General features: G+C 48.7%; 1 protein-coding gene across 12 annotated transcripts; it reads right to left on the bottom strand.

Moving 5' to 3' along the window:
• Positions 1-1852: 1852 nt before the first annotated feature.
• Positions 1853-8797, bottom strand: LOC109779436 (uncharacterized). Of its 12 annotated transcripts, none has more exons than XM_073499647.1 (7): positions 8614-8757; positions 8389-8515; positions 7949-8035; positions 4633-7860; positions 3909-4105; positions 3690-3807; positions 1853-2227 (listed from the first exon to the last, which is right to left on the bottom strand). In XM_073499647.1, the coding sequence occupies exons 3-7, from the start codon at positions 7997-7999 to the stop codon at positions 2216-2218; spliced, it is 3606 nt and encodes a 1201-aa protein (XP_073355748.1). In that variant the 5' UTR covers positions 8000-8035; positions 8389-8515; positions 8614-8757; the 3' UTR covers positions 1853-2215. The 12 variants fall into 12 exon arrangements, with proteins under 12 accessions (XP_073355748.1, XP_073355750.1, XP_073355752.1 ...); XM_073499649.1 differs by having other exon boundaries at positions 1853-2224; XM_073499651.1 differs by having other exon boundaries at positions 4633-7857.
• Between the last annotated feature and the right edge of the window lie 2439 nt (positions 8798-11236).

Genomic DNA, 11236 nt, shown 5'->3' with positions numbered 1-11236 from the left:
GATTCTCGATCGGGCTGGCATGTTGAACTGCAAGCCGATCTCTACGCCCGTCGACACCCTCGCCAAGCTCTCCACCGACAATGGCCCGCTCTTCCACGACCCATCGCTGTACCGTAGCTTGGCCGGCGCGTTGCAGTACCTCACCTTGACACGCCCCGATCTCTCCTACGCGGTGCAGCAGTGTTGCTTGTTCATCCATGCTCCGCGGGATTGCCACTTTCAGCTTGTCAAGCGGATACTCCGGTACCTCCGTGGCACGACGCATCTCGGGCTCCGGATCCACCGCGACACCGCCACTGATCTTGTCGCGTACTCCGACGCGGATTGGGCCGGCTGCCCTGACACACGCAAGTCCACTTCGGGGTATTGCGTCTTCCTCGGTGGCAACCTCCTCACCTGGTCGTCGAAGCGGCAGAACACCGTCTCCCGCTCCAGCGCCAAAGCCGAGTATCGCGCGGTCGCCAATGTGGTCGCCGAGTCCGTCTGGCTACGCCAACTCCTCGTCGAGCTTCATCACCCTCCCTTGCGAGCTACGGTGGTCTACTGCGACAACATCAGCGCCGTCTACATGTCGAGCAACCCGGTGCAGCATCAACGGACGAAACATATCGAGATCGACCTGCACTTCGTCCGCGAACGTGTTGCTCTTGGCGAAATCCGCGTCCTCCATGTCCCCACGAGCTCGCAGTTCGCGGACATCTTCACCAAAGGGCTCCCGACGCGTCTCTTCGATGACTTTCGTACCAGTCTCAACGTCGGCGAACCCCACGTTGTGACTGCGGGGGGGGGGGGGGGGGGGGGTGTTCGACGCCATCTACAGGTCGCCCCTCTGGTGGCTAACGGTCGGCAGCTCCACTCCCGCACGCCTCCAACAACCTGGCGCTGGTCATGCGCCTCGTGCGCTTCGCACGTCCTCACATGCAGGACTGCCGTTGTACTCTCCTTCTCCCCCCTCTGTACTGCTGTTGTAACGCTATATAAGCCCATCGAGGCCATCAATACAGAGTGTGAGAGAGTCACAGAACCTAACTGAGGGCAGCGCTTGTTTGATTAAAGGGCTTGCAAGAATGGATTAATTCCTAATTAATGACAATCCAAATCTGTAGATCCCCTTGCCTGTCCCAGTAATTGTTCCTTCTGATTGAGGGGGTGTTTGGTTCAGAAGTCCTAGGACTTTTTCTAGTCCCAGGGACTAATCAAAAAAGACTCTCTAGTAGAGTCTTTTTCTAGTCCCTGTAGAAAAAGTCCCTCCCGTTTGGTTCCTAGGAACTTTTTCTAGTCTCTGGGGCTAAAAAGTCCCTGAACCAAACACCCCCTGATTCATACTCCTATCTATATTCGATCAAACCAAAATATTACGGTTCCAAATCAGGAGACTCCCTCCCTGCTAATAATATCTGTCTGTCATTCTAAGGGGCCTACTATTTACTACTCTAGGTATAAGTTCCCTGGAAAATTTAAATTGGTTTAAGTCATTTTCTTAGCCGTCCGATTTCAATCTAACGGCTCCTGTATCTTCCTCCTCTTCTAAACCTCCTTCCACCAGACTGATCCAGCATCGGCAACCCCGCACCATGAACCGTCAAGCCTCAGACTCCCCTCCACGGACGACGCTGTTGCAGCGTCGTCCCCAGCCTCACTCTCGGCTCGGCCTCACCTCCCTTCTCCCAGAAAATTGACTTACAACAATTTGTTTTTTCTTTACGAAAAGAACTCGGATCTCTAATAAAAATAGTTGAGAGAAGTGGACCAAGGAACGACCAATACCACCACCAGAATGAGCTAAATGCCCTCACTGTTTGTTCAATCAATTTTCATACACATGTTTTCACCCCCAGAGAAAAGACAGAGATTTAAAACCAAAGCAGATTCATTCTTCCAAGACGAGTACCAACCTTTTAACTGATGGCACACGTATATAACAAAAAGCGATGAATCAGTACCAACCTTTGAACATGACGTGGTATATATACAAAAGAAAACTAACGAACGGCAACCGCAAACATAACTCGCTGCATCCATCAAATGTGCTTGTCAGGTAATATCATCTCAATAAGGCTTAACACTAATCTAAAGGAGCAAGAGTATCCAAGGTACATGAACCACGAAAAACCAACCCCAGTTACACTATAAAATTATCCCATCTAGTAGGACTGCATGGCGTCATCCACATCTGCTTCCCCTTGCACTTCACTGAACATGTACTGGCACTGAACTAATCCATCTGCTAGGAAATGAGAAACAGGATTCAGTCATGTATGTCAAGTAACCATGCTGCACTATTCAGTACGACAATATAGCATTGATGTACAATTCAAACTAACAATCTCAATCATATGGGGTAACAATGTCGTCCATAATTTTGCGCAATGTGATTTGGGCGCTCCTTTATGTATGCTAATTTCCGCTGAACCTTATGTTATCGAGGGATCCGCAAAAAACAGACCTTACGTGTTATCGGTTTCGTTTTGAATGAAATGAAATTGGGAGCTTTGGTCCCTAATTTGAAGAAAAAAATGCTATCCAAAGAAAATTACAGACATAAAAAACAGAACCGAAGCATGGCATCAGAGGGAGGGAGCTACCACCGAGTGAGAACGGGGAGGTGGCGGCGCAGCAGGGGCCTCCGAGAGGAGGGGCAGAGGGCACAGCCTCTTCGTGCTAGAGTTCGATTCAGGGGAGGAGCCGATGGCTACACTCGGTAGGAAAAAGAAATCCAACCGGTATGACTTACTGAGCGGCAGGTGGGTAATTTTCGTGAATCCTTTGCCCTCACTGTGATGGAAGCCGGGTTTCCGGGTGCTGCAAAAATTACAGTACGCCGAAGTCGCTGCATTTGCAGATTCTGGGAAGCTGGAAACTCGTCTGGTTGGGATTCTGCTGTGGGAAAGCAGAAGCTGGCTGTAAAAGCCGAACCAAGCAGACCCTCAACTGACCAGGGTCATATACCACTGCTTCACGTACAAAACTCAAATTAGCATGCAACACACATGACCATAGAGTATGCTGTTTATAGCACCGACGCAAATAGACACAAAATCCTACCTACGATGATTATCCAGGAACAGGGAATGAAACTCAATTTCTGGATTCTACTTTGTTTTACGGGAATTGCTTCAGTGCACCAGTGCTAGCTGAAACCTTTACGAATTCACTATAAAACAATCCCCCTACAACATAATAATCATCCTTAAATAGGGTTGCATTGTCAAATGCTGTGAAGATTATGACATCCAGATCAGTAAAGCCCAAAAGCTCCATCCTGCATTCTGCGCATGCTGGAAGTTTCGATCTTAATCTACTGCGCCAACGCTACACTCTCACATACCACTATAGATGATACTGCCACTAGTTAGATGCCCTCACCGTTCTCACAGATGGAGTTACTTATTTGACTGCCTCGTAGCATACATATTTATGGAGAACAAACACAGTTTTCAACGACATTACTTTAAAATTGTTGCAGATCTTCAAAAAACAGGATGACAGGCCTTGGGTGCATTTCATGGATTTGAACTGTTGTTTGACCATGAACAGCAAGGTGGAGCAGCCAGTGCTAGCACGTATATGGAGAAGTTCAGAGAAGCTCATGAGCATTTTCAGCTAATGATTAGCATCACACAAAGCCATGAAACTGTAAAATGTAAGCTCAGAGCAATTCATTAAAATGTATGTGTCGAGAATACTACCTGCGTCATGGGCAACTCAAAGCAGACATAGTTCCAGTAATCAACTAACTTGTGATCATCAGGTACCACCTCCCTCGCCCTACCCGCACAAAATATTGCATAAGCATCAGCTGCGTACCTGCAGTAAGAATAACTTCTAGTTACTAATCAGACTGAAAAAGAAACACCATTGTACAAATACTCCATATCTAACAAATGAATTGAGAGGGCAGCACTCACTTGCCGACGCCACAAAGCTGCGTAATATGGGTCCATTCATTTCCAACATACTGCTTGGACAATTTCTTGATATTGCGTGTCCTAACATGCTGCAACCCTAGAGGCGCTAGATACTCCGCCATCTTGTCAGGATCAGCATTAATTGCAGACCAAGGGTCAGGATAGCGTTCAAAGAAGCCATCCAATATCCTCTTGACCTACATTAGTTAACAGACGGGATTGGATTCTTGTATTTAAACTTGAAAATGGTATTGACGGGTCAGGGAACTATTTCTTAAAACAAATGGAATACTAATCTAAGTTCAGCGCTACACTTACACAACACAGGACAAGCACGATAAATAAATAGGAGCATACAACATGCAACTGGTAAATTTGCCTGTGCAGCAATATGGTTCTCCAAAGATCCATCAAAACGAAACAGCAGTTCTCATTGTATATATCAACTATAAAATGCATCTGACAATTCCAATTTGGTTATCTCCTGGACTTACAAATAGCGACAAACGGCATGATTGGCCGATTTTATATATGAAATAAGTGGGGACAAAGAACGATCACTAAGATTATTCATCACTTTTACAGAAACACATGCGAGTTTATTTTGCTTTCATAGCTATCAGAACTCTCATCGGTCAAATTAGTTGGCAGGAATTCAGTTCAATGGTTTTGATTCCAAAAGTTCACGGGGGAAGACAATTAATCAAACAATCTAGGAGCTTACCTGTATACCCTGTGTTAAGTTGAGGAACATGCAGATGAGCATAACCTTCCACGGGTCAGAGGCATACTTCTCCTGCAAGAGATTATGAGGAGAGCGTGGCGGTGATACCAGCTGGTCCAAGGGAACGCGTCGGTATTTGTCTGAGCGCTTCTCCGCAGCGGTAAACACTGGTCGTGGTTTCCTGATCCTCGTCTTCTTCTCAGGGGTTGTCTTTTCTTTTACATTTTGTTTCTTCTGTGAGCCTGAGGTGGAGCCTGAACCTGAATCTTTCTTCTTTGACTTGGACTCCACAGAATTGTTAGCCTTGAAAGCCTTGGAGGTTTCACTCATAGTGAGCTCAGGCAACTCAAATGATGGGTAATGCCGAGGTGGCAGCTTGGATAGATGATCAGTGCTTCTAGAAGGTTGGGGATTGAGATCTTGCCGGGCAGATCTATAGCAGAACGGATGAAAGGATGCACCAGAAGGCGATGAATAATTGGGACTCTGCTCAGTGCAATTGGGAACCAAATCTTTGGGTGCCAAAAAGCCTTCAGTCAGCGTCTGCTCCTTTGTCATCTCCTTGAAGAGTTCGCATTTGCTGGGAGCACAGGCATGGGCCTTCTTGCTGTTCCTTTTTTCAATATTGTTAACCTTTGGGGCATCAGTTTCTTGGTCCTGTTCTGGTAGAGCTTTGGTTCCTTGTAGCTGAACACAGCAAGTCCGGCTGGAGTCAAATGGCAATAGTGACTTGCCAGATAGTTTCCTTTGCTTCTTCTCCCTCGTCTTGTTTTCCGGGTTTTCCTTTACTTCTACACTAACTTTCTCTTGTGATCCTGAACCTGAATCTTGCTGCTTTGTCTTGGACGCTAGAATGGTGTCCGGCCTAGAAGCTCTGGAAGCTTCATTTGCAGCGAGCTGAGATGACCCAAATGATGAGTGACCCCGAGGTGGCAACCTGGCCAGACGATCAGGGGTTCTGGGAAGTGGGGATTTGCGATCTTTGCAGACGGGGTTATAGCGGAACTGGTCGAAAAATGCACTGTAAGGCGATGAATGGTCAGGATTCTGCTCCGTGCAACTGGCAACAAAATCGCTGAACGGCACAAAGCCTTCGGGCAGCGGCTGAGGCTGTTTCCTTGCCTCCTGGATGAGCTCATGCTTACTGAGGACACGTACACGGGTTTTCCTCCCGTTGCTCTTTTTAATCCCCTTGCAGCCATCATTCTCTCCCTCTTGTTCTGGTGGAGCTTTGGCTCCTTGTGATTGAACACAGCGACTCTGGCCAGGGTCAAGTGGCAATGGTGACTTGCCAGACGGTTCCTGCCTCCTCTGCTTCTGTTTCTTGGTCACCTTCACCTCCTGCTCCTGAATTGGGGTTTCGGCAGCAACGGATGTAGCAGATGACAATATCTGCTCCACACGCTTGCGCTCCTTCTTTTTAGTCGTCGCAGTCATGGCCTCCTCCCGCTGCTCTTCCTCCAAGGTAGGATTTTGGGCAAAAGACAGCGCAGCCACCTTCTCCTTACGCATCTTCCTCTTACTCATCGTCACCGCCACCGCCGCCTCCCCCAACGTAAGAATTTCGGGAGCAGGTGACTGAAGGAATGGCGCAGCGAATAGGGGATTAAAGGCATGGCCAGGGTGAAGTGGCAATGGCGAGTTGCCAGATGGCAGGTCTGACTTGCCGGATGGTTCCTGCCTTCTCCTCTGCTTCTGTTTCTTCACCTCCTGCTCCTGAATCGGAGTTTCTGCAGTAACAGATGAAGAAGGAGGTGACAATATCTGCTCCACGCGCTTGTGATTTTTCTTTTTCGTCACCATCATGGCCTCCTCCAGCTGCTCCTCCTCTAAGGTAGGATTTTGGGCAAAAGGCAGTGCGTCCACCTTCTCCTCTTTATGCATCTTCCTTTTTCTCATCATCACTGCCGCCTCTTTCAACGTTAGGATTTCGGGAGCGGCGGCTTGAAGGAATGGGGCAGCGAGTAGGGGCTCGGAGACATCGCCGGTGTGAAGTGGCAACGGCATGTTGCTGGATGCTTCCAGCCCCATCCTCTGCTTTTGTTTCTTGGTCACCTTCTCCTCCTGCTCCTGAATTGGAGTTTCAGCAGCAATAGATGTTGAAGGAGATGACAATATCTGCTGTATGCACTTGCCCTTTTTCTTCTTCGTCGTCGCTATCATGGCCTCCTCCCCATGCTCTTTTAAGGTAGGATTTGGGGCAAAATGCAGCGCGTCCACCTTCTGCTCTTTAGGCATCTTCCTTCTCCTCATCATCGCCGCAGCCTCTTCCAATGTTAGGATTTCAGGAGCGGGGGATTGAAGGAGTGGGGCAGCTAGTGGAGGGTTACAGGCATGGCTGGGGTGAAGTGGCAACGGCAAATTGCCGGATGGCTCCTGTGATTTGCCGGATGATTCCTGGCCCCTCCTCTGCTTCTGTTTCTTGATCACCTTCATCTCCTGCCCTTGAATTGGGGTTTCAGCAGCAGCAGATGTGGAAGGAGATAACAATGTCTGCTCCACGTGGTTGCACTCCTTCTTCTCCCCCCGCTCCTCCTCTAAAGTAGGATCCACCTTCTGCTCTTTACGCATATTCCTCTTCCTCATCATCGCCGCCGCCTCTACCAACGTTAGGATTTCAGGCGCGGGGGACTGAAGGAATGGGTTACAGGAATGGCCAGGGTGTAGTGGCAACTGCGAGTTGTCGGATGGCTGCTGCTCCATCCTCCTCTTCTGTTTCTTTCTCACCTTCACCTCCTGCTCCTGAATTGTGGTTCCAGCAGGAACAGGTGTAGAAGGAGATAATAATATCTGCTCCATGCGCTTGCGCTCCTTCTTCTGCCCCTGCTTCTCCTCTAAGGTAGGATTCTGGGTAAAAGACAGCGTGTCCACCTTCTGCTCTTTATGCATATTCTTCTTCCTAATCATCGCCGCCGCCTCTTCCAACGTTAGGATCTCGGGTGCGGGGGACTGAAGGAATGAGTTACAGGCATGGCCAGGCTGAAGTGGCAACAGCAAGTTGCCGGATGGCTCCTGCTCCATCCTCCTTTTCCGTTTCCTTGCCACCTTCTCCTCCTGCTCCAAGATTGGGGTTTTGGCCGCGGAGGCACAAGGAGATGACAGCATAATCTTCACGTGCTTGCACTCCTTGCGCTTCTGCTTCTTCTTCTTCGACGCCATCCCGGCCTCTTCCTTCCCCTCCTCCAAATTTGGTTTTGGGGGAAGAAGCAGCGCCGCCGCCTTGTGCTGCTTAGGAATGAAACAGAGTGTGCACATAAGCAACACATACAGGTCAACACCAGATATTTAAATGAAGATATGCAAAATATTCCACAACCTTGTTAATGAAATTCAGATCATTTTTGCTGCCAAGGTTAGAGCGCTGCATGTTGTGTTTCTGTCTCAAAGACAATCTGAACCCAACCTGCAGTTGAAGACCACGAAATAAGATTTAAGAATAAGATCAATAATCAGTACTGGTACGTGATATACAAAGAAATCTAGCTACAGCAGGAGGTTTGTAAGAAAATAAACACATGGTTAAATGAGTGATAGGACAGTGAGTGGCAGATAGAAGAACATTCTATCCTTAAGTATCTATTCAATAAACTGGAAAGAAATGCATCTTGTTACAGTACAGGTGTAGCCAAGTAGAGTTGAAAGCGTGCTCACAAACCTCCACCGACAACCTGGCGGAGATTGTACAGCGTGCGAGATAAAAGGGCAGAAGCATTTCATCAAACAGCTCATAGGCAAGGAGAGGAAGGATGCATTTACGAGGAGAGAAAAGCAGCCAAGATCGATGAGAGGGCCAAAGCGGCCGGCCTCGCCTCCGCCAGACCCGGTCGCCCCCACAGGAGAAAGCCCCAAACCAATCCTAATTGTAGCTAGCGCGGCGCCGCACCTGCACGGTCGAGAGCAGGGCGTGGGAGGAGAGACGTGCAGGGGAGATGGAGATGGAGATGTGTGGCTCGAGTGAGTATGGGAGGGATGCACGCTCACGTCGGGTCGGAGTCGGCCAGCAGAGCACCACCGCTTGTTGCTCCCCTCCTCCGTCAACGGCGACAAGCCTCCCCGCCCCGGGGTACCACCGTCGGATGCGAGGAAAGCCAAGGGGCTCCTCAGCGCTTCACACACTTTTTTTTTTTAGACATAGCGATTCACACACATGTGGGGACGGGACGGCACGGGCTGCGGCCCAGTTCAAATGCTTTTGCTGCTGCTGCTGCTGCTTTTGAAAAACTATTGTGTGCACGAATTCGAAAAACTATTGTGTGCGGGTTCGCAAAATGTTCATGAATTTGATAAAAATACTAATGTGTTCATGGCGCATATCAGATTTTATGCCGATTTGCACCTTGTGGGTTACTCGCTACACTATCATGCATAAATTATAAGAGATGATGGAAATTTCCCTCCATTCCCTCGGCTTACAACTTTAGGTATCTCAGGGCGTCCGTTGCGCCTTCACCAAGAAGGGATTTTTTCATGACTTCCTCGCCGCTTGGCGGTGCAAGGTGGATGCGGCCTTGGATAACATGACATACGTTTCTTCCTCGGTCCACTGTGATGTCTACTACGCAACTTTACTCTTATAGACTCGTGTTGAGCCTCCAAGCGCAGAGTTCTATAGAATAGTAGCAATTTTTCCTCAAGTAAATGACCTAAAGTTTACCAATCTGTAGGAGGCGTAGGACGAAGATGGTCTCTCTCAAACAACCCTCCAACCAAATAACAAATAGTGCTATGATACCTAACTCAGACAGGACAAGGCGCATTAAATGCGCCACTTAGTGTCACGTCGTGGGAGTAGCCCAGCAAGCCTTGCCGCACCACTTTAGCTGTCTCTCGCCCTGCCTGCCTGACACGCCTCTGGACGGGTGTCATGCAGGGTGAATCTTCTCCCCAAATGGTTGCCACGTGCAGAGGACAGCCACTTAATCACTTGGGGGCTCGACACCACACTGATAAGTGACTTGGTCGCTGTGCGGTGGAGCGGTGGTTCCTTGGCGGGGTGTTTTGCCCTTGGCGTCCCAGGCAAGCCTGCCGGGGGAGTCTTGAGACTTGTTCTTCGGTGTGGCCTTGACCCGACCGGGGCTCGCTTGCCCGGTAAGGGAGGTTTTCCTTAGTGATATCTTGCTCCTTCGACTTGTCTTGATCTTCTTGATCCGCCCTTGGATTCCTCAAAGAGCTATCTCCTTAGCTTTGTCTTGCCTTTGTCGTTGCTTGGCGTTGCTGAGGGAGTCCTGAATTAGGGGGCCCCCGGGCGTTGCTGACATGGGCCAGACTGATGGGCTATGAAGATACAAGATAGTAGGCCTTCCCCCGTGTCCGGATGGGACTCTCCTTTGCGTGGATGGCAAGCTTGGCGTTCGGATGTAAAGATTTCTTTCTCTGTAAACCGACTCTGTACAACCCTAGGCCCCTCCATTGTCTATATAAATAACCGGAGGGGTTAGTCCGTAGAGGCAATCATAATCATACAGGCTAGACATCTAGGGTTTAGCCATTACGATCTCGAGGTAGATCAACTCTTGTAACCCCTATACTCATCAAATTCAATCAAGCAGGAACTAGGGTATTACCTCCATTAAGAGGGCCCGAACCTGGGTAAACACCGTGTCCCTTGTCTCATGTTACCTTCAATCCTCAGACGCACAGTTCGGGACACCCTACCCGAGATCGGCCGGTTTTGACACCGACATTGGTGCTTTCATTGAGAGTTCCACTATGCTGTCCACAGAAGGTTCGATGGCTCGATCGATCATCTAGAATGATGCTGTTTCGGGGGAGACTTTCCTCCCCGGCCAAATTTTCGTATTCGGTGGCATCGCACTGCGTGCCAACTCGATCAACCACCTTGAGCGGATCGACAGCTACGCCCCTGTGTTGGAAATATGCCCTAGAGGCAATAATAAATAGGTTATTATTATATTTCCTTGTTCATGATAATCGTTTATTATCCATGCTAGAATTGTATTGATAGGAAACTCAGTAGCATGTGTGGATACATAGACAACACCATGTCCCTAGTAAGCCTCTAGTTGACTAGCTCGTTGATCAATAGATGGTTACGGTTTCCTAACCATGGACACTGGATGTCGTTGATAACGGGATCACATCATTAGGAGAATGATGTGATGGACAAGACCCAATCCTAAGCCTAGCACAAGATCGTGTAGTTCGTTTGCTCAGAGCTTTTCTAATGTCAAGTATCATTTCCTTAGACCATGAGATTGTGCAACTCCCGGATACCGTAGGAATGCTTTGGGTGTACCAAACATCACAACGTAACTGGGTGGCTATAAAGGTGCACTACAGGTATCTCCGAAAGTGTCTGTTGGGTTGGCACGAATCGAGACTGGGATTTGTCACTCCGTGTAAACGGAGAGGTATCTCTGGGCCCACTCGGTAGGACATCATCATAATGTGCACAGTGTGACCAAGGAGTTGATCAAGGGATGATGTGAGTTACGGAACGAGTAAAGAGACTTGCCGGTAACGAGATTGAACAAGGTATAGGGATACCGACGATCGAATCTCAGGCAAGTAACATATCGATGGACAAAGGGAATTGTATACGGGATTGATTGAATCCCCGACATCGTGGTTCATCCGATGAGAT

The sequence above is a fragment of the Aegilops tauschii genome, chromosome 5 (genome assembly GCF_002575655.3).
Source record: "Aegilops tauschii subsp. strangulata cultivar AL8/78 chromosome 5, Aet v6.0, whole genome shotgun sequence".
Classification (NCBI taxonomy): Eukaryota; Viridiplantae; Streptophyta; class Magnoliopsida; order Poales; family Poaceae; genus Aegilops; species Aegilops tauschii.
This window is presented reverse-complemented; position numbering and strand designations above follow the sequence as displayed.